The sequence below is a fragment of the Salminus brasiliensis genome, chromosome 1 (genome assembly GCF_030463535.1).
Source record: "Salminus brasiliensis chromosome 1, fSalBra1.hap2, whole genome shotgun sequence".
NCBI classification, from domain to species: domain Eukaryota; kingdom Metazoa; phylum Chordata; class Actinopteri; order Characiformes; family Bryconidae; genus Salminus; species Salminus brasiliensis.
In genome coordinates this window covers 15,278,437-15,305,400 of record NC_132878.1, presented here as the reverse complement: position 1 = coordinate 15,305,400, position 26,964 = coordinate 15,278,437, and the positions used below count along the sequence as shown (strand labels likewise).

Below are 26,964 nucleotides of genomic sequence, written 5' to 3'. Positions count from 1 at the left end.
TGAGTGACAAAGAAATGGTATTTAAGGCCATTGCAAGGATTTAAAAGCAGGTTGAGTTTAATTTGAGATCAGTCATTTTAGGAATGATTTCAACACCATCAGATTAACACCAAAATCCCTTGGAATCATGAGGACTTTTGTTTCATTTTCATAACATTTGGATGGTGAACACCACACAGCACGAACACCACCACTGTTACTTTCTAAACTAGCATCCCTTCATCAATAAGAGTTTGTAAACCTGATGAAAGCTCATGTACGACAAAAGGGAATTTGATATTACAGGAATCATTTTCCTCTTCCGCCAGACCACAGAAGCAATTTAGACTCGAAGGAACACTGCGCACTCTGTATACATCTGTATTGCCTCAAATCTTAACATCGACAGGGGCCAACCATCTTCTTGAAAGCAATTCAGTAAGGCAGCCTTACACTGACAATGATTGTACATACTGACAAAAGCTTGATTTAACTAAAACTAACCTCTTGGTCAAAAAACAATTACTGTCAATTAGAGTACTCCAATGGTATACTGGGAGTATTTGGCATTCGAAGTAAAAAGACAGGGCTGTGATCAAAAAAAAAAAAAAAAAAGTGGGACCCAGTGGGCAAACTCTCAGGCAATCGGCTCCAAATATAAATGAATGACAAAACTGACTTAACAATTGGAAATACTGATGAGTATAGTGACTCAGAGCAATCTGCATTAAAAGTGAGCACTAATTGTGAAGCAGGACTACTTTACAAGAGCAAAACAGCAAAGTAAAATACCCTGTAGACAGTATAACAGGTGTGTTAAAGAAATGAACTACTATAGACATTGAAAATGAAGGGGACAGCTAAACTTGGCGGTGCAAGAATTCATTTGGCAATATATATATATATATAAGACAAGCATATTTAAAAGCAAAGAAATTTGTGGCACTTTTCCATACTACCACTCAACTCCTAACCATTTACTCCTATTCATCATGAAGACAACAAAAGCATGGTAATCTGACTTCTTTTAGAGCAACCCCCTGAACCTGCAAAGCCTCTTTGAACTTCGAATGGAACGCAGTTACCAGCTAAAGTACTTAAATACAAAGGACAACGGTTTTAATTACTTTGCAACAACCTCTTGTCCCTCACAGAATCATCAAATAAAATGACTAAAGTGAAAGAACAAATCACCTTAGTAATTAACCAAATGTGTACATTCTTCAAATCGCAGACAGAGAGAGAAAAAAAAAAAAAAAAACGCTATGGAATTAAGCCACAGACTCCTCAGGAAAGCAGGAAGGTGAAAGTATGTTTCTTCCGAACGCATCTGCCGCTTATAATCATAAAAAGTTCATTAACCATAATTTCTCTTTAAAATGGAATAATAATATTCAAGATGGACCCTGTGAACAAGCTCCAAGTAGGTGCAAATAAATAATTATGCAGTAGTGAGCAGTTTGTATTAATTGATATTATGGTCCAAAGACAAAAAGGCAATCAGTCTCCAATTTGCCCCTGAAGAAGAAAAGAAACAGAAAAAAAAACAAAAACAAAAAAAAAAACAACATGATGGACCTATACGGTCTTATGCATGCCATCTGTGGTCAAGCTGTGGACTGCAGGTACTTCTGGAGCAGGCAAGAACACCACAAAAGCTGTGACCAGTTAGTTTTGTCTTCTCTAGACTAGATTGTATTCCTTCAGGTTGAGCTGCAGGATAGTGTCCTTGACAGCAGCGAAGACAAATCGGATGTTTTCCGTGTCTGTTGCGCAGGTGAAGTGAGAATAGATGATTTTGTCACTGTCTGGATTCAGGTCAACAAACATCTTCAGGATGAATTCCCTCCCTGCCTGGGCATCCCTTTGGGGACCTGGCAGTGAGAAGCAGAAACAACAGGAGAGCCATTAGAGAACACAAAATAAAAAATTGTTTCTTGTTTGTGGTCGTGATTCACGTTTGTGCTAGGCATTTCTAAAGGCAAAAGTGTATTTCTACAGATGAAAACGTAATGTTAATCTCAATGAGGTCAAGGCGACCAACAAAGAAAGGACGAATTCTCTTTTGAATGACACTTCAAGTTACAGTTTAATTATAAATGTGACCACAGACATGAACCAACATGTAAAGTTTCTATATTTAAATGTTGTTACTACAGTCGGAAATAAAAGTAGGCAGGACAAAAGCTGTCGCTTAGTAATCTGCTAGCAGGTAGTTCATGAAGTGAATATTCTGTCAAAAGTTATTTTTTATACCACTACAAATTCTCTGCCCTCATCAGATTTTTCAACTGTACCCCTTATAAAGAAATATGAATCATATTTGACCCTCACAAAGCTGTGCATTTGTCTTACAATGCAAACAATACAAAACCTTTGTTTTGTTCATGTGTCGTGCACAGAAACATATGATGACAGCTGATAGCTGATATGCATTTGTATGCATTTAAATCCACTGGAGTGTTTAAAAATAAATTGCCATCAGAAGAATGCATGGTTGTCAATATTAGCTTGGTGTTTTCAGCTCACTGATGAGGAAATAAAACAGAGCTTACTGTCATCTGCCATAAAAATAGGATTCCGCGTAGTGTTTCTGGTAAATCCACTAGATTGTTTAAAAATTAGTTATCAAATAGAAATTAATTCAAACAGTTGACCAAACAAATATCAGAATTTAATGATGTATCCTTTGTTACTCAAAAATCATGTTTTTTTTTTTACTCTGGTAGCTGTAAAAACACACTGTGCCCAAACATTTTTCTTTTTCAGGTGAAGGTTAGCATTTCGAAGATATGGCAGTATCATCCATACGCAGGACGCAATGTATAGAATGCATAGTAACAATGAATCTTTCACAGAAATTGAGTCTGATGTTTAGTCTCACACACAACACATTTAAAAGCATATTTTCAAACCACTCACCATCGTACTCCGGGAAGTAATCCACAAGATGTGAATACATTATTTTCTCTTCCAACAGATCTTTCTTGTTCAAAAACAAAATCACTGAAGAATTCTGGAACCAGGGATACGTTATGATCGTCTTAAACAGCGCTTTGCTTTCCTCCATCCGATTCTGAGGGGGAATAAAAAAATATATATTATATATGTGTATTATTTCACAAAATCACACACGTTTAGCCAGGCTTCTCCAAAACCTACTCTGCCCAATTTTTAAAAACACTCATTGAGCACTTCCTATGGAACCAATTATCTAATCAGACAATCATGTAGCAGCACGTGCAGATATGGACCACTAGCTTCTGGTGATGTTCGCGTCACCAAATGAAAATAAAAAGCCAATAGAAGACCTCTGGGATGTGGCAAAACAGGGATCTCCAGGCTCTCTCCTGAAAAATCTGTGGAAATGGTATCATGCATGATGCAATCATGTTAACAAGGACCAGAATCTCAAAGGATGTTTCCAACGTATTGTGGAATCCATGTTGAGGCTGATTAGAGACAATAGACAGCAGTGTTTAGTAGTTTTCCTAATAAAGTGCTCAGTGAGTGTTTATGGACTACACAACCAGCAAAGTCAGTGGGAGAAATACTTGTGCTCATGCTTATTATTAACCAACATGCTTCTACATAGAAGGGCAAAACTGCTATGAAATAAAAATCTGCTATTGGCCAATATTGTTTTGCTAATACGATTGGGCAACCTGGTAAAATGTGTCAATTTTCCATCCCTATAAATACACAATATAGACTACTCTTCTGCACTTTTCACATTTTTCCAGCATATTACATTCATCAATAGAAATTATGTTGCCATCATTTTTTCATGGTAATGGTCAGGTCTGGAGACATTTTACATTATTCTATCCAGGGTGGTCTGCATTCACATTCACCACTTTAATCTGTATTTGTGTAATTTAGTTAACAAGTGAGTAAGCATATCGAGTTCCCCTGTAGCACAGCTGTCAGGTTACATCCTATAGTTGGAGGAATACAAGTTCATACCAAAAAAAAAAAAACCAAAACAGAAATGATCAGTGCTGGTCATCAGCTTTCAGCAGATTGGTTAATTTGCCCAAATAGTAACTAGTTCTCTACATAAAAAGTCATTAACATGATCCTTTCCATCAATTAATACAGACAACCTCAACCAACTTGTTCAGAGCCCACTGTGGGCGTTACTCTGGCTCCCTCTACTGACCGTTCAGAGACACACACCTCATTGTCAGATTCCACCAGAACTTGGTCATATTCACTCAGAGCCACCAGGAACATGATGGAGGTGACATTCTCGAAGCAATGGATCCACTTCCGTCTCTCTGACCGCTGGCCACCCACGTCCACCATTCTAGACGATTATCAGAGTAATCAGAGGTCAAAAGGTATGACAATGGCACCAAAAGTCATAAAGCACACACTGCAGCAGAAGCAGAACAAGAGACAAGGAAAATTGTGCAGCAAGGCAAACGGGAGGACTGCGGCAAGTTCATTTCACGTTACTTAATTATTCATATTAGATGACAGTAAGAGATGTATAGACCTGTTTTGCAGCTTAAAGTAGTGTTGTTGATCTCATTATATATTATATATATGCTATTAATCTGAAAATTAGGCTGTTACATTTTCAGTAGAAAGTTCTTTCCCCCCCATTTATCTGCAAATAATTCACTGTGCAGCCCAATTTAGACAAGAGAAGCTTCATGAGAATAGAGGAGAACATCAGGTCTACCTGAATATGACGCTTTGCAGGTCAAAAGGGTACTCGATGATGCCAGTTGTGGGCACTCTGACCCTGAGCACATCTTGCTGCGTGGGCACATACGACGGGTCTGAAATACGATCCAGTGAATTCAGGTAGCTGATGAGAGAATATATACATGTTAGAAATACAGATGCATCACCTGAAATAGCTTCTCTATAGTAACTGCTCAGTTGGGGGAGGGGGGGGGGTTCAAGCAGCTTTATTATACTGAAATTGACCAGTTCCCATATTTATAAAAATAATGCCATGCTTCCATTTACACAGGCCTAGTGGTCACATGTTTCAGCTGTCTACTGTCAAAGCTTTCAGTTTCATACTGGAATTAGCCGTGACCTGAAGCAACCCTACTGTGCCCGCTGCCTGCTGAGACAGGGAAGCAAGAGGACCTCTAAAAATCATACATTTCAATTATGCATTAACTGGTGTGATAAATTAAGTCGAAACCAGTGACACTGCAAGATGGGAAGGATGATGATGATGATGATGATGATGATGATGATGATGATGGAGAGCTGCAGTACACTCACTATTTGGTAGAATCTGAGAGCTGATATTCTCTCCGTCGATCATAGCACTCCTGGATTCCTGGGTCATTCCATAAGCTCTTAATGGCATCTACATAAGGATTTACAAATGCTGAGACTTTCTCTACATCAATTTCTCGAACCACATTGGCATTGCCCTGAAAAATGAAGAGGCAAATACATAATTAACACACACACATATGTCAGAGATACAGATGAATCACCCAAAATAGCTTCTTAGACAACACTGGCATATACATGTATGAATATTTATGTATTGGTCAAGGTGAGGGCTGGGCAATATGGCTATATGATAATGATATGTAAGTGATAAAAAAAAAAAGCATAGTGTATCACAAACAAAATTTAAGCATATCAAGGGTATTGTTAGTGCGTAAAGAACACTGATCAGCTTTCGGTTTTACTACAACAGTGTAATTAGACTGGTTTAATTAGATGACATGCAGCAGATGCTGAATAAAAATCACTGTACTCAGTACAGGAGAGGATCTGAATAGTAGTTTTTTTAAGAATTGGCCACTACTGATGTATTTAGATGACAATGTATTGTGATAAATATAGTGTATCGTAAAAGTGTCTTTAAATATTGTGATATATTTTTACTAGATCACTCAGCCCTAGTCGCAGTTGTTGTTGTTTTAAATCTACCAGCTGTTCTTTACATTGTGTCAAAATGCTAAAATTGTACTAACAGACTAATCTACGGACCTATAGAAACAGTTCAAAATAACCATGTTGACTTTACAAGGCTTTGCATGGCAGCAATGAGATGATACACATACATACCTATATCCTAAAATCATTTACACCCATCTAAGGAGTTTACTTGGCCACATCTGTGTAACCTGGTGTCCTATTTTATCATGCTTTAAGTTTCTGAAAAAGTTACTCCAGGCAAAGTATGACCCATTACTGTGGTGCTTCATCAAGGTTACAATGTTCTATAATTTCAGTCAACTGCATGCAGAAGATAAAAAAAATAGGCTTGCCTTTAGGCCTATCTAGAAATGGAAAAGAGGCAACAGGCACACTTCTATAAGGCAGTGAATTTGTATAATTAATTTTATAGCTCGGAGGGATAATCTCGTTAGGGCTGAGCTGCGTGATTAACCAAAGTGATTCTGTCTCTCTCAGGGTATTTGTCTCATGAGTTGACCTACTTCATGATGAAGGTGCGTCCCCCGGGAAGCTCTAAATGATCCACAGATGTCCATCAATAATAACATTTATTAAACAATTAAATATCAAACCTATGAATGTTTCCTGATAATGACTTGATGCACTTGTTGACTGTGCAGCAGTTTACTAAAGTCATGGGACCATGCTGGCCAAAACAATATGAAAGACCTCCCTGTTTGACCAGAGATCTCAGAACGAAGTTCAATGTTAGCGGGTAGACAATTAGAGGCCACTCCTTATCTCAGCCCAGCAAAGGCAAGGTCAATTGCGGAAAAACAACTGCACCTTATTGTGTTCATATTTGTAGGGAATCTGGAGGGTGTCCATGGCTCGGATCATGGCCTGAACTGACGTGAAGATGTTCTGGTAGACCAGCTTGGTGAAACCCTTCTTGTCCTCCTCCGAGTAGCCTGAACCGTGAATGATTCTCATCTGCTTGATAAAGGTGCTCTTTCCACTCTCTCCAGTCCCTACATCAAATGCAAAAATAATAAAGGGGTAAAAAAAAAAAGAAAGAGTCAAGAAAAACAAAGACAAAAAAAAAACAAAAAACAAAGAGACAACTCAAGATGCCCTACACCTGCTGCTCATCACCTGCCAAAACTGCAGAGTTTAGTAGGCTGCAGGGAGGTGGTTGACTTTCCAGCCACCCTAAATGGATGGTGGTCTACAAGGAGGGTCGATAGTTTCTCAGAATCGTAAAAGCTTAGGCGAGCCCTTGGCCAGCTCAACACATGGGGCCTACTAGACACAACCCATGCTCTAAGGTGACTCGACTTAAATGTCCAGTGGGTTTCTGGAACAGGTTTAATGTTGGGGTCAGTACAGGGGAGGCTGAACATGTGCACCATAAACACATGATGGCTTTGGTCTTCAACAAGGAAGGCAGGCAGGCAGGCAGGCAGGCAGGCAAACATACATACATACATACATACATGTGGTACTCATGAAGCCTCTCTGATGGTCTCCAATTCTACCTCTTAGACTGAAACTACTACTATAGACTGGTCTTGTTCATGGTCTGGTCCTTGTCCACCTACCAGAGGTTTGCACAACAGTCTCTGCCACTGCCCCAGTACAAAATGCAGCCAGAGCCACGCTTGATTTACTTCAAGCCACAGTGACAGTAATTAACCCAAGGAGAATTTGCATGTGAAACCACTTGGTTTAAGCGAGGCGAGCTAGGTTTTGCATAACAAACCGCAGCCTGTAGGCGACAAAGCTTACGCCAGATTGCCTTTTTTCCCGAAGTCATTTTGATCTCCTACCGAGTAGCAGTAGCTTGAGCTCCCGACGGGCGTCTTTCTTGTCCCGGCGGAGCTGCCTCTCGATCTCGTCGTTGATCCGCCTCGCTTCTTTCGCCTCTTCGCTGAGGCAACACGCCATTATGGAGTCCAGAGTCATGATTCCCCCAATGAAAAAGACCAGGACGGCGATTTTTTGATCCCCCCTCCGTGTCTAGGAGTTTTTCCGCACTTCCATTGAGGAAAAAAAAAACCGTCCAAACATGGGTGTAGATATTAATAATTAGCTAGAGAAATAGTTTTCCTGTAGTTTAGAGGGGAGGAGGGGGCGGCTGATTCATAAAACGTCGACGTAATTCATAAACAAACGTTTTTTGCGACTCTGGATCATCCCTGTTGTTTTAACCAGGGGCCAAAACTTGTAGCACATAACTAGTAGCTAGCTAGCACTCAGATCCCACCCAGGCTGCTGTAGGCTTGACCAGCCCTCACTTTAAAAGCAACAGATCCTTTGGGCAGAATGACTCCATGGCTTTGCTCGACATAAACAACCAGCTCGCTAATAAAACCCGTGCTCTCCTACGGCCGAAGAAGCGAAGGGGCTCTGGTCTTATCCACGTCTCCCAGCACTCCCAGTAGAAGACAACATTCGCATGTTTAGCTCGGCCAGTGCGCCGAAATGCTTTCCACCCCCCCCAAACGACTCGGCTCGATTTGACTCGACTCGACTCGACTCGACTCCGGGCGTGGTAAAGCTGAATATGGCGGACTTTCACTCCAATTCCCTCCGAACCACCAGACTGGAACAGTTGTCTACTGGAAAATCCACCGACAACACAACCTCCTCAGGTACGAAGACTGCGAAGTCATAAAAAGGCCACCGTGCTGAATTCAGATATTCAGAATAGTCCTCCTCCTCCTCCTCCTCTTTATTTCGCATCAAGTAAATCCCAGCTGAAGTGCACCGGAGTCCTCTCTCGGCTATTCCATATGCAATTTCATTACAGGCACGATCCACTCCCTGCCATGTGACGTTTAAAGTCGAGGAGGGGTGTGTTTGGCCAAGAGGAAACGCAAGAGGAAGCAGTTTACACAGCGTGTGGGAAGCAGCACACTTTTCTTCTCCAGAGAATCCTGCTCGAGTGACAGGGTCTCTTCTGCCTGTCCTTACAATGCAGAGAGTTCAGTCACTTATGTGAGAGACTGATACTCTGAGGTCTGTGGTGTCTTGCTCAGGCCCAGACTTACTGACATATGAATGCAGGCAGCTGGAGTGGGAGGTTATGTCCAGTAGGGCTGGGCGATATGGGACAAATGATATATCATGATGTTTGATATTTTAAATTATCACGATACATGTAATTACAAACTAAATACATGTCATTTTATAAGATTTTTTTTTAGCCACTTTATGCCCCCAAGTTGGACCACCAATTTCCCCACCCGTATGTACTCACTCCCCTGAGGTTAGTGAGGGCGGACCAACACATGCCCCCTTATTTACATTTACATTTAGGGCATTTAGCAGACTAACAAAAGTGATTTACTGTTTACTCAAGAAAAACCTCAAGAAAAAAAAAGTCAATATGGAGACCATAGTACTCTCCGATATGAGCGTTATGTGCGCAGTCAAGCCGCTCGCCAAAGCACCTGGAGGAAAGTGCCGCATACCTGGCTTAGACACACCAGGAGAGGAGAGCGCGCCATCTACCCACCCTGAAGAGAGCACGGGCCAATTGTGCTATTGTGCAATTGGCTAGCAGCATAACCGGGATTGGAACCAGCGATCCTCTCGGGGTTCCCTGCAACAGATTCTGCAACAACTATTCCGATCCTCTCCCGTACATCTGCTGCACCTCGTCTAATGAAACCAGTCTAATTACAAACTGATTGTAATGAAACCTGCAGCTGATCAGTGTTTATTAAGCACTAATAATAACCTCAATATGTTTACACAAGCATATTGCGTATCACAATAACAAAATTTATCACGATACGATAAAATATCGTCATATTGCCCAGCTCTACCTTTTAGTCTTATTCCTGCTCTTGTGCCAAACACTTTACAATTAGGTAAATAACTTCATCTTCATCAGTCACACGTCTTCAGCGTTTGAGTGCTTGCTAAAGTGGGCCGTAAGATGTTGCGTAGAGTTAAGGGTGAAAACTTCATTTCAATATTTAAAGCAGGTGTTTAAGCAAGATTTGGGGGACAAAGAAAAGGAGCACAATGCAAACGTTTGGGCACCCCCCAAAATTGAGCTCATAGGTAATATTTTGCCAGGGTATTAATTAGCTTCTTAGAGTTATGGCTTGTTCACTGTCACGGTCGTGAAAGGCCAGGTGATGTACATTTCATAGCTTCAGTGATTGTATGTATTGCTGTATTGCAGGAAGGAGAGTGTGAAATCACTGTAAAATGATCAGAGCATCACTAAATCATTTATTGTGTAACATGGGTGATTACTGATGTTCTTAATTTTGCAGCACATCTGTGGTAGTGAACACACACACACTAGTGAACTAGGGGCAGTGCGGTGGGCAGCCAACTCCAGTGCCCGGGGAGCAGAGGGGGTAAAGGGCCTTGCTCAAGGGCCCAACAGTGGCAGCTTGCCGAGCCCGGGAATCGAACCCACAACCCTGTTATCAATAGCCCGGTGCTCTAACAGCTAAACCACTTAATTATCACATGCACATATGGGTGATTCTTCAGTTTGGGGCTCGTTGGAACTTGTATATTGTATAAGCAATATTTACACACTTTAATTAAATCCTTATTTTAAAGTCTTAACCTTAAAGTAAAGCCTTAATGATGGACAAGACTGAGCTTATGTAGAATTAAAACATTTTATATTCCACTGCTGTCTGATGAAAAACAAGAAAAACCATTTTTACCCATATATCATAGCTGCTCTGTACACTATGTAAATGATTCTGGATGAACAGACAGACAGAAATGCCCTTAATGACTCGGAATAAACCTTTTACATGAATTTTACATGAACTTCCATTCAAAGTTCACAACAGTTCGCTCCTGTAAAGTCACCATTTTGGATATACATGTTTTTCACGTTTTCTCTAGAGCTTTTTACTGATGTTTTACAGCCATACTGACCGAAAAGCAGTCAGTAAACAGTGAGTAATGCATTTACCGCATTCAAAAGATACTGATGGTGAAACTGAAATCCTGTCATTACCATCACCGGATTGTCATTACGGTCACAACCAGTTTCGTGTTGGTAGGGGTGTAAGAAAATATTGTTACACTTGAGGATTGCGGTATGTTTTGCAATATTGTATGCAAGACTTCACTTTCAAATCAAATAGGAAACTGAATACAATACTGTATTTTCAGAAACATAAAACAAAAGTATACATATAACAAGTACTAATTTTTAATGAACTGATTCTGTGTTGTGTTTAAACCCCAGACCGCTAGATGTTGTACTCTCAGTTTAAACAAGTTATTTATACTATGATAGTTTTCCCGAGATTAGATAAAAAAAAAAAAACAGTAATATATCACCTTGCTTAAAGTATCCAATATATCATAACATATTGAATCAAATGTACAATGTTTGTGGTGATGAATTTATATATTATTAAATATTTTCATTATGTTTAATTGCATATTGTATATTTACAATGGTGATTTTTATTGTTTTAATTCTTCCTTTCTTCAAATATTCTTTATTTTTGTGACAAAGAAAAGGAGCGCTATGCAAACAGAAGATTTTCACTCTTAGATAATTTTGCCATGGTCCTAATTAGCTTTACAGTTATTGTCTGGAATGGCCAGGTAGCTCTGATTCTCTAAATTTGTCCCAACAATCAGCAGTCATAGGCTCCTCTAAGCAGCTGCGTAGCACTCGAAAATGTTAATGCTCAATTCAAGAGAAAGCCGTAAGAAGATAAAAGAGCGTTTTCAGGTAACCGTTTCCTCAATTTCTAAAGCAGATAACAGAAACTGTGGTGTTTTTTGTAGGATGGCTGAACACCTTCATGAAGATTTAGCAGGTTTAACATGAAAATCTTTTCTTGCGTCCTCAGCACAAAATTCAGCATCAGAAGTTTTAAAAGGCACATTAAACAAACAGGTACTGTGGACTGATCATGAAGTTAAAATACAACTCGTTGTCGGCAGCAATGAGCAAGGAAATGTTTGGAGGAAAAGAGAGTGCAGAATGACCACTGTCCAACTGTCATGCTCAAGGCTGGATAATGCTTTGGGCTTGTGTTGCAGCCAGTGACATGGAGAACATTTTACTGGTGAAGGAAAGAATTGATGCAATTAAATACCAGAAGATTCTCAAGACAAACATCACACTGTAAAAAAGCTGAAAAAAAGAGATTAGAGCATGGCTTCTAACACAGGTTAATGATCCTAATACACCTCAAAGTCCACAGTGTACTATCTTAATGGATTTGCCATGGCCCTCGATATCCACTGACCCTCAAAAGAGCAGTTTTCGCAGGGAAGAATGGGTGACAATTCTCCAAACAAGAATGGAAAGACTCTTGATCTGCCACAAAGAGCGTTTACAAGCTGTGATTCTTGCCAGGGTGTTATTAAGTACTGACAATGCGGGGTGTTTCTTTTGCCATCTTGAAACTGTAAAAATACAAATAAAAAACTGATGTTGCTTAAAATATTAAAGAAATCTTATGTTTAACTTTGCCTTTTGGTAATCAATCTTAGCTATTTACAGTACCATGTTGTTTCATGCTGCAAGTCTCTCTACAACATCCCAGTTGTATTCTTTGGATTCCAAAGGCCACTGTAGTACACTGAACTCATCTGAATGCTCAATTTGAAGTGCCTTTTGCTCAACCTGTGACCTGGTGCTTTATCATGCTGGACATAGCCATTAGAAGATGGGTAAATTGTTGCCATGAACGGATGAACATGGTCTGCAGTAATACTAAGACTGTGGCATTAAAGCAATGATTGATTGATTCGTTGGTATTAATGGGCTCAAAATGTGCCAAAAAACATTCCTCGCACCATTACACCACCTCTACCAGCCTGGACTGTTGACGCAAACCAGGTTGGGGCCATGAATTATACTGTTGGCACCCAAATCTGACCCTGCAATCTGTGAAAGCAAAAATTGGGTAGGGGTGGTATATACCATATCCTGATATCCAAAAACTACTGAATTGTCTCTAGCAATAATTTTGATAAAAAAATCTAAATTCAGCGGTCCGTCAGTGTCTAGAAATCAGCCATAGATATTTACAGTACCACATTTTATGCACATCTCTTTGCAACATCCCAGTTGTGTTCTTTGGATTCCAATCAAGTGGCTGAGAAGGCCACTCTTCACAGAGGCAACACGCCATAATGGAGTCCAGAGTCATGATTCTCCCAATGAAAAAGACCAGGATGGCAATTTTTCCAGTGTCTAGGAGTTTTTCAGCACTTCCATTGAGGAAAAGAAACGTCCAAACATGGGTGTAGATATTAATAATTAGCTAGAGAATCAGTTTTCCTGTAGTTAAGCAGGGGAGGAGGGGGCGGCTGATTCATAAAACGTAATTTATAAACAAACGTTTAATGCGACTTTGGATCATCTCTGTTGTTTGATCCCAGCCAGGCTGCTGTAGGCTTGAACAGTCCTCACTTTAAAAGCAACAGATCCATATACCAACTACTGTTCAATATCATATACCAAAATCCAGCAACTAGTGTTCAATATCATATACCAATATTCAGCATCAGCTATATCCAACTGTCAGTCAGTGCATAGAAATCAATCTTAGCTATCCACAGTACCCTGTTTCATGCTCCAACAGTGTCTAGACACTGTATTTAGGTACATAGGAAGTTAACCTTCTCTACTATGAGTCTCACCTCCCACATCGCTCACAGGATTGCCATTTAAAAATGTTCAAAGCTCTGATACTTTTCAAATGTGACAAATTACTCAACCAGTAGATGCTTTTCTTTCAGACTTCTTTTTTGGGATACAATATAAAAAGTCCAACCTATAAAAAGTGGAACACTATAAATATCAGGATTCATAGCCATCTATCCAGTATTTAAGTCAGAGTTGGTATCGGTACTCTGTATTTGTGGATACTTAAAAATCTGGTATCGGTGCATCCCTGACTATTATCATTATACTGTATATTATGAGTACATAAACCTGTAATGCTGTTGGTTAACGATCAAAATTGCGTAGCTATTGTCTCGGGAACATACGGACACAAACCTCCCTTCGTTTGTGTGTTGGCTACCATAGCGGCTCCAGATATGAAATTGCAGTTTTAGTCCATCATAAATACAAAAAGCCTCAGCTTCCAGGGGCTTTCCCTGTAGACCACTTCTATGTCCTCACCAATGTCAAAGTCAAACCTACATCCTTATGTATACCTCAACAGGAATCGAGACTCATCAGACCAGGCTGTTTTTCCAGTCTTGTCCAGTTTTGGTGAGCCTGTGCCGACTGCAGCCTCAGCTTTATGTTCTTGGCTGACAGAAGTGGAACCCAGTGTAGCCTTCTGCTGTTGTGGCTCCTCTGCCACAAGGGTCTTAGTATTGCTCATAAGGAGATGCTTTGCTGCTCACCACAACCGTAGAGTGGTTATCTCGGAGTTACAATACCCTTTCTGCGAGTTTAAACTGGTCTGGCTGTCCTTCTGGTGACCTCTCTCACCCAGAAGATATTTGGAAGATAATATGGCTCCCCCCCCCCCTCTTTACTACACCATTCTGATTAAACTCGAGACTGTTGTGCTGAAAAGTCCAGATAATCAGCGCTTCTAGAAATACTCAATATCACAGAGACCACATTCCTGCCCTATTCTGATGGCTAATAGCATTATGCTGAAAGCTGCTCGCCTGCATGATTTTATGACGCAACATGATTGGCTGATTAGACATCTGCATGAATGAGTAGTTTTACAATACCATTTATTTAAATATATACACACACAATTTGAATCCAGTCATCCTGTAGATTGTCACATTTTATTGTGAATGGACAAATAGAAATGCAGCACACAAAAAAGGAAACACATTATTAATAAAAGGTGGCACAGACTTTATTATTCAGACTTGCAGCACATTCTACAGACACCGGGGGGGGGGGGAAGAGAGAGAGAGAGAGAGAGAGAGAGAGAGAGAGAGAGAGAGAGAGAGAGAGAGAGAGAGAGAGAGAGAGAGAGAGAGAGAGAGAGAGAAAGAGAGAGAGAGAGAGAGAGAATAAGAAAGATGAGAACATAGGGAGACCTGCCACAAATCTTTACAGATAAACGTTGGTTCTCCTCCAGCTGACTGGTGTCTAGAAAGATCCCATCTAAAATGTTAAAAATGCTTACAAACAGACGTACAAAACAAGCATCAGCAAGAGTAAATGGATCCCGATTAATCAATTAAAGTACAAAGTCAGTCTCTCTTCACAAATGGATTAGAAAGCATGGGGAAAAGAAATCTCATCAGGGATGAATCCATGCTCCATCTCCAATTTGCTCTTTTTCTAACCCACTGCAGTTGTTCAACCATTAAATAAGACTGTACTGATATTAAAACTCTCACCAAATGATGACTGAATATTTACAGTTTTAGACAGCATCCTGTCTTTTAAAACAAACAAAACTGGGGAGGGAGAATGTTCAATTCCAAAAAACATAAAATAAAAAAAATCTGCATGTCGCATTGGATGGGCATGCAGCTCTGGTAAAGTTTACAGTGGATAGTACAGATGAGCCCTGATAATTACAAAATACAAGAATTAATAAGAGAAAAAAAAAAAATGCGTGCAAGAACAGGGGAGGGAAGGATAATCAAGGAAAGGATCCACTCATTCTGCTGCTTTTTGAGACACCTCCCCGCAAAAAAAACAAACAAAAAAAAAAAAAAAAAAAAAAAAAAAAAAAAAACATTGTAAGATGTTAGAAGAGTGGCAAGGAGCACATCTACCCGAGAAGCAGAGGAATGTAGACTCTGAAAAGAAGCTGAAGTAAAACGGGTATGGCAGTTTGGCTTCGCTCGCCGTCCTCTAGAAGAACCGACCAGAGTACTGCTTCACACTGAAAGAGAACCATGGATGAGAAAGGCAGCACTAGTCAGTTTTAATTCATTTATTGGGTTAACTAGAAGCTAGCTTCATAGGCCTGCATACATTACAATGGCTGTTATTAAATGTTCTTTAGCATTACATCACCCATCTAAACAAAAATGTATTACTTTTATATTTTTTATATTTTGTAGTCAACAATTCTTCTCAAACTTAATTTTCCTCTGTTCTGTATTTTGAGAAACACTTGGTGTACAATGCAACTGAGCACGATCTGTGCTTGATCAGCAGGAACGTCACTGATACCAACAAATCTAACCTCAACATCGGCCAACAAATAAGTTGTGGTGAGGCCCTAGTTAACGCTAGCTGGCTATTGCACAGAACAGATAAGAGATCGGACAATGCTTCTGAATCAGTGTTCATGATGTGTAGGATTACAGAGTATAACAACTATTGTACTGTACTCCTTCTCCCCTCTCAACACTGCATTTAAAGGTGCCCTAGAACAGCATTTCTCAACCTCGGTCGTCAAGACCCACTGCCCTGCACATTGTTGTGTATTTCTACCTTTAACACACCAACGCAAAAGTTGGCTGTTAATGAGCTGATTAGTTGGATCAAGTGTGTTGGGAGCAGATAAAACACTAAAACAGAGGGTCCTATTCTATTGGCAATACTTCTCTATAGAAACTAGGCAATGTGTGTGTGCACATTTGTAAAGGTCAGCAATGGGTGCAACTTAAAGTAGTTACTATAATCCCTATACTATAAGGTTAAAGTCAGGGTAATGTGAAAGGTAAGGCAAAATCTTAGGATCATAACAATGCAGTCGTGCTGTGGTGGGGCGACAAAAGGCATATTATAGACAGGGTAACATGCAGACGTGTTTAAGAACATCAAAATACGGTAAATTGGTCAGTCACAGAAGGGTTAGCGAAATGGAAAGGGTTGTGGGGTTTGGGGTGGGGGGTGGGTGGGGCAGATGAGGCTGGGCCTGTGCTGTAGGGCAGACTGTGATTTGTTGTCACTTCATCTAACTAACAACAACAAAATCACAAGTCTTCCACACAGAAGCAAGCCAGCTTTCTCCCATTCTCCAGGGCTGGAAGTCATTTGCCCCTTAGTCACTTTTCAGTTTGTATTTTTATTTTAAATAAAACTAACAAACCCCTGTACGTGTGACAACACCACATCCCGCCCCATGTAGAAACTGTTAGTCAGGCAGAGAGAAAGGCATACTGTTAACAGTCAAAAGTTTAGAAAGTGTTACCAAGGTCTTAAAAGATATGGTAAATAAACCTTTCCATGCTGTACTGGTTCAGGCACAGAGCGGACCACACAGCTTATCTTTACATTAGGGAAACGGCATAGTCAACTAGGAAAGGCCAAGATGCTTTTTAACAATGTAAAGCATCCTTTGAGGTAAATGCCGTGTTTTCTACGGTTATGTCTCTTCAATGGAACGCTCCACTTACTATACCTTTAAAGACCAATTCTATACACTTCAAATGCAGCTTACTCAAGTGAGGGATGCAGGGAGAGGAAAGAAAGGTGAACACTGTGGTCTCAAAGGTTACCAGATTAATCACAAGCTTCCTAATAATACACTGCCATTAGTTTGTTTACAGTCATGTTTGATTCTGATCACCAGCAAAATCCAGATGGATGGCAGGAAGTGAAAGGCATGACTGCTAAGATGAAATTAAGGCTGTATTGTGCTGGTTTATATACATTATTATGCGAGAACAGAAACAGATTCACAACGGACATGATTGTTAGGTTAAGAGGAGCAATTTCTCAGCTGAATTGAGGGATAAGCAACTACCTTCATCAAGACATCCTTTCACTTAATATATGCAGGTGTAACACCGCAACGCCTTTCAAAGTTCGTTACAGTTGTTTACTTTAAATGCCGCTGAAGTTACGGATCACTGTAAAACAACTAATTAACTCAAAAGCACCATGCATTTTCAGTTAGATCAATTTAATCGTCCATAAACGGTGCAAACAACTGTCACTTTCAGAGCTTGCAATACTGCCTCCTATACTAAAAATCATTTCCTGGCCTCCAATTCACGCCAAAAGCAACCATGTGACGTCATATGCAAACAGGCTAATTGCTTAGTCTACGACAAAAGGCAGTAAAAAAAAAGTAAAACATGGGGTTGTTTTGCTCAACAACCTGCTTTTACACCAATCCTATAGTTTATAAACCCTGTCTGCTGGTTTCTGAACTTGCCTGTTCTGCAGTAGATACTGGGCATTCTGAATCTGGTCCTGTGTTCCTGTGATGGTGATTATACGGTCCTCCGAACCCTCTAGAGGCTCATCAATTTTGATAGAGGCTCCTGACTCATGACGGATCTGCTTGATCCTCTGCCCTCCTTTCCCAATGATGGAGCCGGCCAGCTGAAATAGGAAAGGATGTTTAGGCAGTGTTTTTGTGAGTGGTTTTATTATGTATAGAATACCACATTCATATATGCGCTCACATCTTTAGGTATAGTCACTTGTGTTGTGATGACAGGACCACCAATGTCACTGTATGAACCTCGACCACCTGGGCAAAAGACATTGACAGAAATCATACGTTGAAATCAGTCAGTCAATCAGTCAGTCAGTCAACACCTCAGTCACTCCACTATCTGCACATAATGGTTTGATGTAGACTTACCAGACGGATAGGGCTCCCAAGAAGAGTTATTGTCTTCAAGTAAATATAAGGGAAAGAAAATGTAGTCAAGAAATTAGATGTATGAAAGGAAAGGAAGTACAACAAACTACTAAGAAGGGTGCCGTGATATGTTTGTGTATATGTGTATCTTTGAAGTAGTGTGTAATAGACAGCCAGAGAGATCGAAAGACATATTGTGTTTATTGGAGTAAATCATAACACCACTCACCATATCCACCTCCGCTCTGTTCAAATGAGGGGGGAGAAGAAAGAAAAACAAAATGACTCCAGTATATGACTACAAACACGCATGTGCACATAAATTTCATGACAAAATTCAAGCACTGTCTGCTGAACCTCTAAATGGAGGCCATTAACAGCAAACATTCATTTTTTTACAGGACTATGCACTCGCAGCTGCTTTGCCCCGAGTTCACTGGCAAGTGTGATGGCTTTCACCTACGTATCTAGCTGCTCCTTGGTAACCAAGGCAACAAGTGATTCAAAAAAATCTGTTGCCTAGCAACAATAGGCCAAACCAGTGCACCAGGAATACGAGCTCCACATATGCATCCATCACACTGACTTTTCATAGAGACGGAGTGAGCAGCTACACTTGGGTTTTCCTGAAGCTTTTCCCAGTCTCCCCCACTTTAAACCTAGACTCAGAACTAGAGGAGAACCCCACATCTTCAGACATTAGTCTAACTAAGACATTATCATACAATAGTCTGAGAGAGAGTAACTCACCATGCTTTCGTAGCGGTCTCCTGGTCTGCCCCTTCTGTCACTTAAAGCAAAAGACAACTATTTACAGTTCTGTAGCTCAACTGAACACACCAACAGCTGGTACTGAACAATAGTACTCAGATTAATCTTAAGACTGAATGTATGAAAACACTAAGCAAAGGGGTTCTGTACACAACTGAAAAGCACTGTTTGACTCTGTTTTGGTGCCATGTAGAATAATAAGGTTCTAAATAGAACCTTTTTTTGTAACCGATGCAAAAAGAGTTTGTTGAGACATACAGAATCTTTGCCTTCCTTATACTTTAAGAACCTTTCTTTTACTAAAGGGTGTACATACAGCGGCAGGCAAAGAATGTGGGCACCCCTGGCCAACATTTTTGTTACTGTGAATAGTTAAGTAAGAAGATGAACTGATTCCTAAAATGATTAAACTTAAGTAAATAAAAAGGCAAAACAATCCTGATGTTATTATACACCTTTCTGACCACAATGAGCAAAAGGTACCATCCGTACTGTGACAGTTCAGTACAAATATACTGTAGTACCATCACACTTCTTTCCATCTTCTACAACTTCATGCCGTTTGGAAATCAGGTCATCGTTTACTCACTTAGCTATTCACAGTAACAGATGATAATTTAATGAATCAGTTCTATAAATAAGAGAACTTTGCCACCCCTTGGATTTACTTACTTTGGTCTGTCGTCTAGACTGCCATGATAACTCTGGTGGGAAAACCGGTCACCTCTGTAAAAATGAAAAATCTGGTCAAAGCAGAGTAAAAACACTACTTCTGCCACCACTGAAGCAAAATAAACGATTGTAATATAAAACTAATATATATATATATATATATATATATATATATATATATATATATATATATATATATATATATATATTTTTTATATCTCAAGCTTGTTATATTTGAAGCTTTTTTGTGCTATTTTAAAAAAGAGCATGTCAGTCCACTTTTGTATTTTCTTGCAATGAAAAACGCGAATGGTCCAAGTGCTTCTGACATAAAAATGCTCACTTTATAGTTAAAAAAAATGGAAATAAAGATTTTGTTAAGTTTCTGGGCATCTTACCCTCCCCTGGGTGGCGGAGGAGGAGGCAGGGGTAGATTTCGGGCGCGGCTCCCCCCTCTGCCCCCTCTACCTGGTGGGGGTGGTGGTGGCCCACGACGGGGACTCATATCATCATAGTCCCTCCTGGAAGGAGGCATTGGGCGGCCACCACGTCCAGGAGGCATGCGGTCAAACCCCCCACGCCCACGCATTGGGAAGCCTCCCATTGGCCGGCGCCCTCTCTCCTCAAACATCATGGTGAAGCCACCGTAGTCGTAGGTTTCATCATAGAAGTTTGGGTCGTATGGCTGGGCACGACCTTTAATAGGGGCCTGGAGAAGATGAAGGGGAGAGGGGGGGAGGGAAAAAAAAAAAAAAAAAAAAACTTCAAACCCCATGTCTTGCATCAAAATACAAAGTCCACTATTTTACAGTCATTGTAATCACCTCTGACGTAAGTTCAAGGATGACCTTGATGCACTCCACCACCCGCTGAGGTTTCCCTCCAACCAAAACCACACGGTCAGTTGAATGTGGGCAGCACTCCTGGAAGAGCTTTATGGTGGTCTGTGTATTCTGAAACAAGAAAGATCCATGACAATACAAACAAATTACTAGTGCTTTTCTCGTGGTGGAGCCACTTGAGCAGATGAAATATTTAACTATTAGTTGATCTTTCTGGCATTATCACTGTAATTGTCTCAAATTTAAAGTTATACAAATAATACATGTATTTTTATTAAAAAAATGTTTGTATTGACAGGTGTAAGGTTTCAGAAGTGCAGCATTGAGCAAGGCATTTAAAATATGTTTTTCAAATGTATTTCAAAACATCTTTCCTGATGCTGGAAATGCCTTTAAAGATTGAAAACAATTAAATGAACTTGATTTGGTGTGAGGGGGAGACACTATCTGTACGTGGTATGTTTTTTGGAATTTAAACTGTACAAGCACCTGACTGTGCTGCTGCCACAGCTCAATTAACTGAGAAGCTGCAGCTGACCAGCACAAACCCTGACTAAGAATCAGGGCTATAAGCAAAGTAACACACTCATTGTAAATGACCGACAATGCTATCTATAGTATGCAACGGCTCTTGTTTTCAAAACCATAGTAAGATATTACTTGCAAGAGCTTACCTCTCTTAGTTCCTTAATCTTGGCACCTTTGACACCAATGATGCCTCCGGCCAAACTCTGATGAATTAGCAGGCGCAGCTCACAATCAAAGTCAATACCATTGTAGTGCTGGTACTGCCGAAAGCATGCAAACAACTCGGAGTCACAAATCGTGACAAACAAACCAACGCTGACTTTACACATAGCTGTACAAAATATCGGTGTACTTCTGTATTACATCGGCTATTGAGAGTTTGATATACTGACATCACACTCTGTGCTCTTTACCTCCTCAAGTGTAGGGATGATCTTTAAAAGAATCTCTCCGATGGTCTCGATATCTGCACTCACACTCAGGATGCTGAAGTGGCACGGTCAGAAACCCAAAAATAAAATTAAAAAAAGCATATTGGAAGAGAAACAAGAGAAAACAAATACATACACCTTTAGATCCAGATCACTGCAGTACTGCATAACTAAAATTAAGGGAAAAATAATTACCAAAATAAACAAAAACAAACAAAAATTAATAACCAAAGAAAACTGCTGAACACATGTTTTAGGTGTCCCAATACCAGACTTGAATACAAGTCGCTGACATGCATTTACCCCTTGCACATTTAATAAACACCAACATCAAGCCTGACGATATGGGCAACAGTGGAAAGACTATCAGAATGCACTATGAACTCCGCAGGCCATGAGAGAGTCTCTTACTTTACTCTACCCCACCATCAGCAAAAAACATTTTAGAGGAGGGAGAAAATCCAACACCCTTTGCCCTTACAACTACGGCGCTATTGGCACACCTTCTCTTGGTGGCAGCAGACAGGGAAAGACGGCGACAGAGAGAAAATTAAATAAAACAATTTTTCAGCCACAAAAATAATAATTAAAAGCAAAAAGAAGTGGAAAGGGTGTGAGTGGAGACCACTAGGGTGTGGCTTTGAGTTGGAGCAAGGCGACAGGGAAAGGGCCTGTTGGGTGGCCTGAGAGGAAAATCAAACCAGGGGAGAGATGCAGTACCAGAGATAAATTAAAAACAACAGTGATGATGACAGAGGGGGGCGCAATTGCACCAGAATCATGGACAGCAATGTCGAGAACAGTGAAGTGGTGGGCCCAGGAGGTGGGGGGAGGGGGGGGGGTCAAGGTGGGCCAACAAGGACAGAAAGAAATAAGACTTTGCTTTTTTTTTTTTCTTTAAATCATTTCACAGTCAATACCAGAGCAAGGAACAACAGCAAAAAAACAAACAAACAAAAAAAACAGCAACACAATGAAGATAGGTTTAATCTTAACACTGAGCAGGGCTCCCTCCTTCCATTCAAACTGAACAACTGAGATAGGAACGTTCTCACTCTTGTTTGGTAGAACTGACTTCATTAAATACACTTTTACAAAAGAAAAAGGTCCCAAATAAAGACTGAATGGGGTGTTTGGGGGAGGGGAGAAGACATAAAAAAATCAAATGGAACAATACATGTTTTCTTTTTTTAAAAAGGGGGGAGTACTATGTATATAAAATGTTAAAAATGAAACAGAAGGCAGGTTATCAAAGACATGTGTTCTCTGTTCTAATCAGGCAGTGAGGCAATAACTGGTGGGACATACCGCTCTGGGCCACTGCTGTCTGGGACTGATACACTGGCATTGTACTGCATTGGTCGTGGTGGTTGGCATTGGGCAAGGGCATTCAATCACATGTTGTCAAGTAAGGTGCCCGTTTAGGGAGGGGCACGTTTATGGGGCCAACCGGGGTGTCAGGTGGGCGGGCGTTCAGGGGCGGAGGTTGGGCCAACGTCAAGGTGGGCAACGCAGGAGGGGCATGTCGATCCAGTACATGGGCAACGGAGGAAGGTGGCCAAAAACAAAAAAAGTAAAGGAGAGGGAAGAGGGGGAGAAGGAATACATTTTAATTGAATACAAGGCTAAACTCATCACTCTATTGTCCAAAAAACGAAAAAGAAAAAACTGAAGAGACTTGGCAACGAGTGCACAAGAAATAGGGCTGGACAATTATGATACAGAACTACAGTAGTTATAACATAAGACTATGGGTCAGCTCAAGAGTCAAGACATCTGTTTTAGGGTTTTAGCAAAGAATGGTTTAACTGCCATGACATCCCTGCCAGGTAGAGCAAGAGAGAATCTTCTAGAGAAGTTGTGAATGTGAACACTTCCCCACTTTGTTTACTGTGGAAATGTCAAACCTCCACCCCACCCCCACAACCACAATCACAATCAGGTTCCATTCAGAGAGCTTGAGAGTCTGTCCAAATGAGCTAACCTATAGCTACAGCACATCACAGCACCTTCTAAGGACAAGATCGCCCCGCAGGGTCAAGTGGCATGCAATACTTATATAGCGCCCTTTCAGATGCAATTAAAAATCAATAAGATTTATGCAGCAACTTTTGTAATAAATTGATGTGATGGCTCAATCATGGCTCTTGAAAATGTTCAATTGGTGTTTTAGTTTGAGCTTAAATCCAGACCAAAAAAAAAAAAAGAGCAAACAAAACCAAACAAAAATGTTGGTGAACCAAAAATTGCAAAGCATGATTGCTCGTGATCTGAAGGCAAGTCCCACCCTGAGAAACCATGCTTCCATATAAATGTTTCATATAAATCAACCATCCTCTCTAAAACCTACTCACGTCTGTCCGAAGGGCTTTAATATTTTTGCCACCTTTCCCAATAACGGCACCTGCGTTCTGGAAAGACACAAGGGTAAACGGTCAGATTCATTGGACGCTACTGAGCTGAAGAAAGATTACTATATTTCATATTTTGCTTAGATAATATTATTGGAGTCTCTTTCAGAAAAGAAGAATTGTTGGCAGAAAGACTCACTTTACTCTGCAGTAGCACTCTCAGCTCCACCATCTCATCTGTATTGCGGGAGCGTTTGAAAGCTTGTTCCTCATCCATATCTTCTGCTGGGCGCTTGCCTATGGAAGTAAGCAGTCAACTGTATGAAACAAAAACAACAGTAACTATATTTACAAAAACTAAATGTTCCTGTTTGGGTCATCAGGGTGGTGCTGGTGCTCTGATCCAGGGCAACCTACATATGAATCATGTTACATAGGCAGGCCGGTGTAGCATCAAATGCCCTGCCTAATTACTCTCATTGTGTATTTGCTTGGTCTGAAAACTGAAACCTAGTTTTCCTGTGTAGGTTGGGGGTGTTTCCCACTGTGCTGTACAAACAAGCTTCAAGTGCTTGTAATCCATTTAGATAGGTGATTCTTTGGGCCAAAAACTAATGATCATATAAATGTTGTCCAATATATTAAATATATTCATAACAGTTAATGAGTCTCAGACCCACTACCAGAATAATGGGTCTCAGACCCACTACCATGTGATCAATAACCCAGCACTCTAACCCATCAGCCACCCCTCTCCTCCTCCACACACACACACACACACACACACACACACACACACACACACACTAGGTAATTCACCTAGCACATATGTTTTTGGGAGGTGGGATGAAACTCAAATCAAGACTAATTTTCACATTCAAAAAATGTTTAATTATTACAGCCAAATATTTAATGTTGCACCCAATGATTCCAGTTGAACCCAATCGGGCTCCAGAGCGGGAAGACGTGGACTGGAAATGGAGATGTTCCACCAAATGTTAAATTAAATAAACAATATTAAATACACAATTAAATTAGCCTGTCCCCACCTAAAATCACCACCACATGTAATCTGACCCTCTGTGTCCAAATAAGCACATTTTGCATGTGTGTGTGGGTAACACGACCTGCAAAACCAAACAAGACAACATCTCGTCTTTACCGTTGGTGTCGGTGTTGCTGAATGTTGTCTCTTCCTCTTGCTGCTCAATTTCTGTCTCCATTGTCTTTCACCAACGGGGAAAATTGAACGGGCTCTCCTCTCCGTGTGTCTCTCTGAGGAACAGAGCAAAGTGGCCCTTTCTAGCAACCCTTTTGGAGTGGGTGTGTCAGGTGGCTAATATAACAGCCACAGTCACAACAGTGAGCTGGATCTAACCCCACCAGTCCAAAACGGCATGGTTAGCACTGTAAGGTGGACAGTTTACAAGACCACACACAGCTCGCTGACTTGGTAGATCTGGCTGTCAGGGACGTCAGATTACATCACTATAATATTATAAGACGGATGTCAACGAATTCAGCTATCTAGCTAACTGAACCTACCAGGACAAACCCTGAACCTGAAGGTGGACATACAGCTCAAGTTAGTCACCCATCAAAACCGGTGATACTAGCCAAGCCTTCATACACACTGTTGCAAGCCTGGGAAGAGGGCAAGAAGGGTGGCTGTGATGGCACAGAGTCCGGGAAACAACAAGGCCCACCAGCTACTTCTTCAAAATGGTGCAGGAGCAGCTAGCTAGCATTTAGCACGCGTGCTAACGGCACTGCCGATGCGCACAGGACGTTTACAAACGAGTAGGTTTCGGGCTGAGCGGAAATAAACGTTTATAAAAGTCAGTGGTTAATTATTTAGTGGCCTGTAATGGCTGTTAAACAGGGAGCAGAGAGCAGAAGACGTAGCGTGACGCCTTGACGTGCTAGCTAGCTAGCAGGCTAGCAGGCTAGCCGTTTAGCCGTCCACAAAATGGCTTGCTTTTCCGGCTGACTTCGCTCACGTTAGCGTAGCAAACGCTGTAGCCGCGGAAGTTAGTGCTAGCTAGCCAGCTAACGAAAACACATCGGTTAACCAGGTTAACGGTCGATGTTAGCTAGCATCCGTTGTGTGTGAAGCCTAATGGTTGAATCGACGTTTAGCTATAATTTCAAGAGAAGAGCATCAGGTTACATAAGCCGTGCCAGATACTTCTTCACGTTAGCGAGATAGCTAGCTAGCTAGTGCTACGTCGTTAGTACTCGGTTAGCAACCAAGCTGGACAAGCCAGTCTCTCTGATCGATCCAGACATCACCGAAACGTTCAGGGGGGGGGGTCCTCTCCATTTTGTGACTCGCTAGCTATGCTATCTCTAGCTAATTAACCGGCAATTGTAAGCGGCACCTTCCGCGAGACTAATTGTTATCGACAAACACCTCCTAATTTCACTCTACGAGGACAATACGGTGCCCGTGCTGCACAATTACGCCATGCTGCTCGACTCCTGGTTATCAACTACGCTCTTACAAGCCGAAAAGCGACCAAAAAGCCAGTTAATACGGACCTGCAGGCTCCCCGTTCGTCGCTCCAGTATTTCAGAAGAAAACCTCCGCGTTCTGCCCCGATTTCATTGCAAATGCACAAGCGGGCCCGCCTCCATTTTTGATTGGCTCAAACGGCCCTACAAGGCGTGCCCGTGTTGGGGTATGATTGGACAGATGAGCTGTCAAATGAAATGTGTCGCACATAGCCGAGCTGATTGGTTTAAGTGGCTGTCAATCAGAACGGACCGCTCCGCCCATTTGACCTGCCCTAACGTTATTGGCGCTAACGTTATCGCCATAGCAACCGTGGAGCGCGTTTGTATCCTCTTTATCTCCCCCTTTCAGGTTCTGTGATCAGCGCTCACATTTCTATTAATTCTGTGCTTAATGAGCTCTGTTTCCCGTGTTTTACTGGATTAAACTGATAATCCTTCTCCAGCCTTATTTCTAGGCTTTGTATCACATTCGAGAAATGTGGTT

At 41.0% G+C, this 26,964-nt stretch overlaps 2 protein-coding genes across 2 annotated transcripts; both read right to left on the bottom strand.

The window, feature by feature from the left end:
- Window positions 1-34: 34 nt before the first annotated feature.
- On the bottom strand, window positions 35-8,784 carry gnaq (guanine nucleotide binding protein (G protein), q polypeptide). Its single transcript, XM_072672976.1, has 7 exons — window positions 7,695-8,784; window positions 6,712-6,896; window positions 5,230-5,384; window positions 4,670-4,798; window positions 4,159-4,288; window positions 2,902-3,055; window positions 35-1,853 (listed from the first exon to the last, which is right to left on the bottom strand). Exons 1-7 carry the CDS (start codon window positions 7,828-7,830, stop codon window positions 1,663-1,665), a joined length of 1,080 nt encoding a protein of 359 aa, XP_072529077.1. The 5' UTR covers window positions 7,831-8,784; the 3' UTR covers window positions 35-1,662.
- Window positions 8,785-14,632: 5,848 nt separating this feature from the next.
- Window positions 14,633-26,579, bottom strand: hnrpkl (heterogeneous nuclear ribonucleoprotein K, like). The gene is made up of 16 exons (XM_072672961.1): window positions 26,505-26,579; window positions 25,126-25,238; window positions 24,163-24,260; window positions 23,967-24,023; window positions 22,921-22,964; window positions 21,595-21,667; window positions 21,328-21,441; window positions 20,636-20,764; window positions 20,210-20,520; window positions 19,812-19,865; window positions 19,119-19,158; window positions 18,598-18,613; window positions 18,369-18,401; window positions 18,187-18,254; window positions 17,934-18,103; window positions 14,633-15,704 (listed from the first exon to the last, which is right to left on the bottom strand). The coding sequence occupies exons 2-16, from the start codon at window positions 25,184-25,186 to the stop codon at window positions 15,674-15,676; spliced, it is 1,299 nt and encodes a 432-aa protein (XP_072529062.1). The 5' UTR covers window positions 25,187-25,238; window positions 26,505-26,579; the 3' UTR covers window positions 14,633-15,673.
- Between the last annotated feature and the right edge of the window lie 385 nt (window positions 26,580-26,964).

What these genes read in the sequence shown, in the direction of transcription:
- gnaq (XM_072672976.1), bottom strand. Translation starts at nt 7,830, where the DNA reads ATGACTCTGGACTCCATAATGGCGTGTTGCCTCAGCGAAGAGGCGAAA. An exon ending in TGGTGGAATCTGACAATGAG is followed by an intron (nt 3,056 to 4,158) that starts GTGTGTGTCTCT and finishes ATTCCCCCTCAG; the next exon opens with AATCGGATGGAGGAAAGCAA. An exon ending in TTACTTCCCGGAGTACGATG is followed by an intron (nt 1,854 to 2,901) that starts GTGAGTGGTTTG and finishes TCTCACTGCCAG; the next exon opens with GTCCCCAAAGGGATGCCCAG.
- hnrpkl (XM_072672961.1), bottom strand. Translation starts at nt 25,186, where the DNA reads ATGGAGACAGAAATTGAGCAGCAAGAGGAAGAGACAACATTCAGCAAC. An exon ending in GACAGCAGTGGCCCAGAGCG is followed by an intron (nt 21,668 to 22,920) that starts GTATGTCCCACC and finishes GTGCCACTTCAG; the next exon opens with CATCCTGAGTGTGAGTGCAG. An exon ending in TCATCCCTACACTTGAGGAG is followed by an intron (nt 21,442 to 21,594) that starts GTAAAGAGCACA and finishes TGCTTTCGGCAG; the next exon opens with TACCAGCACTACAATGGTAT.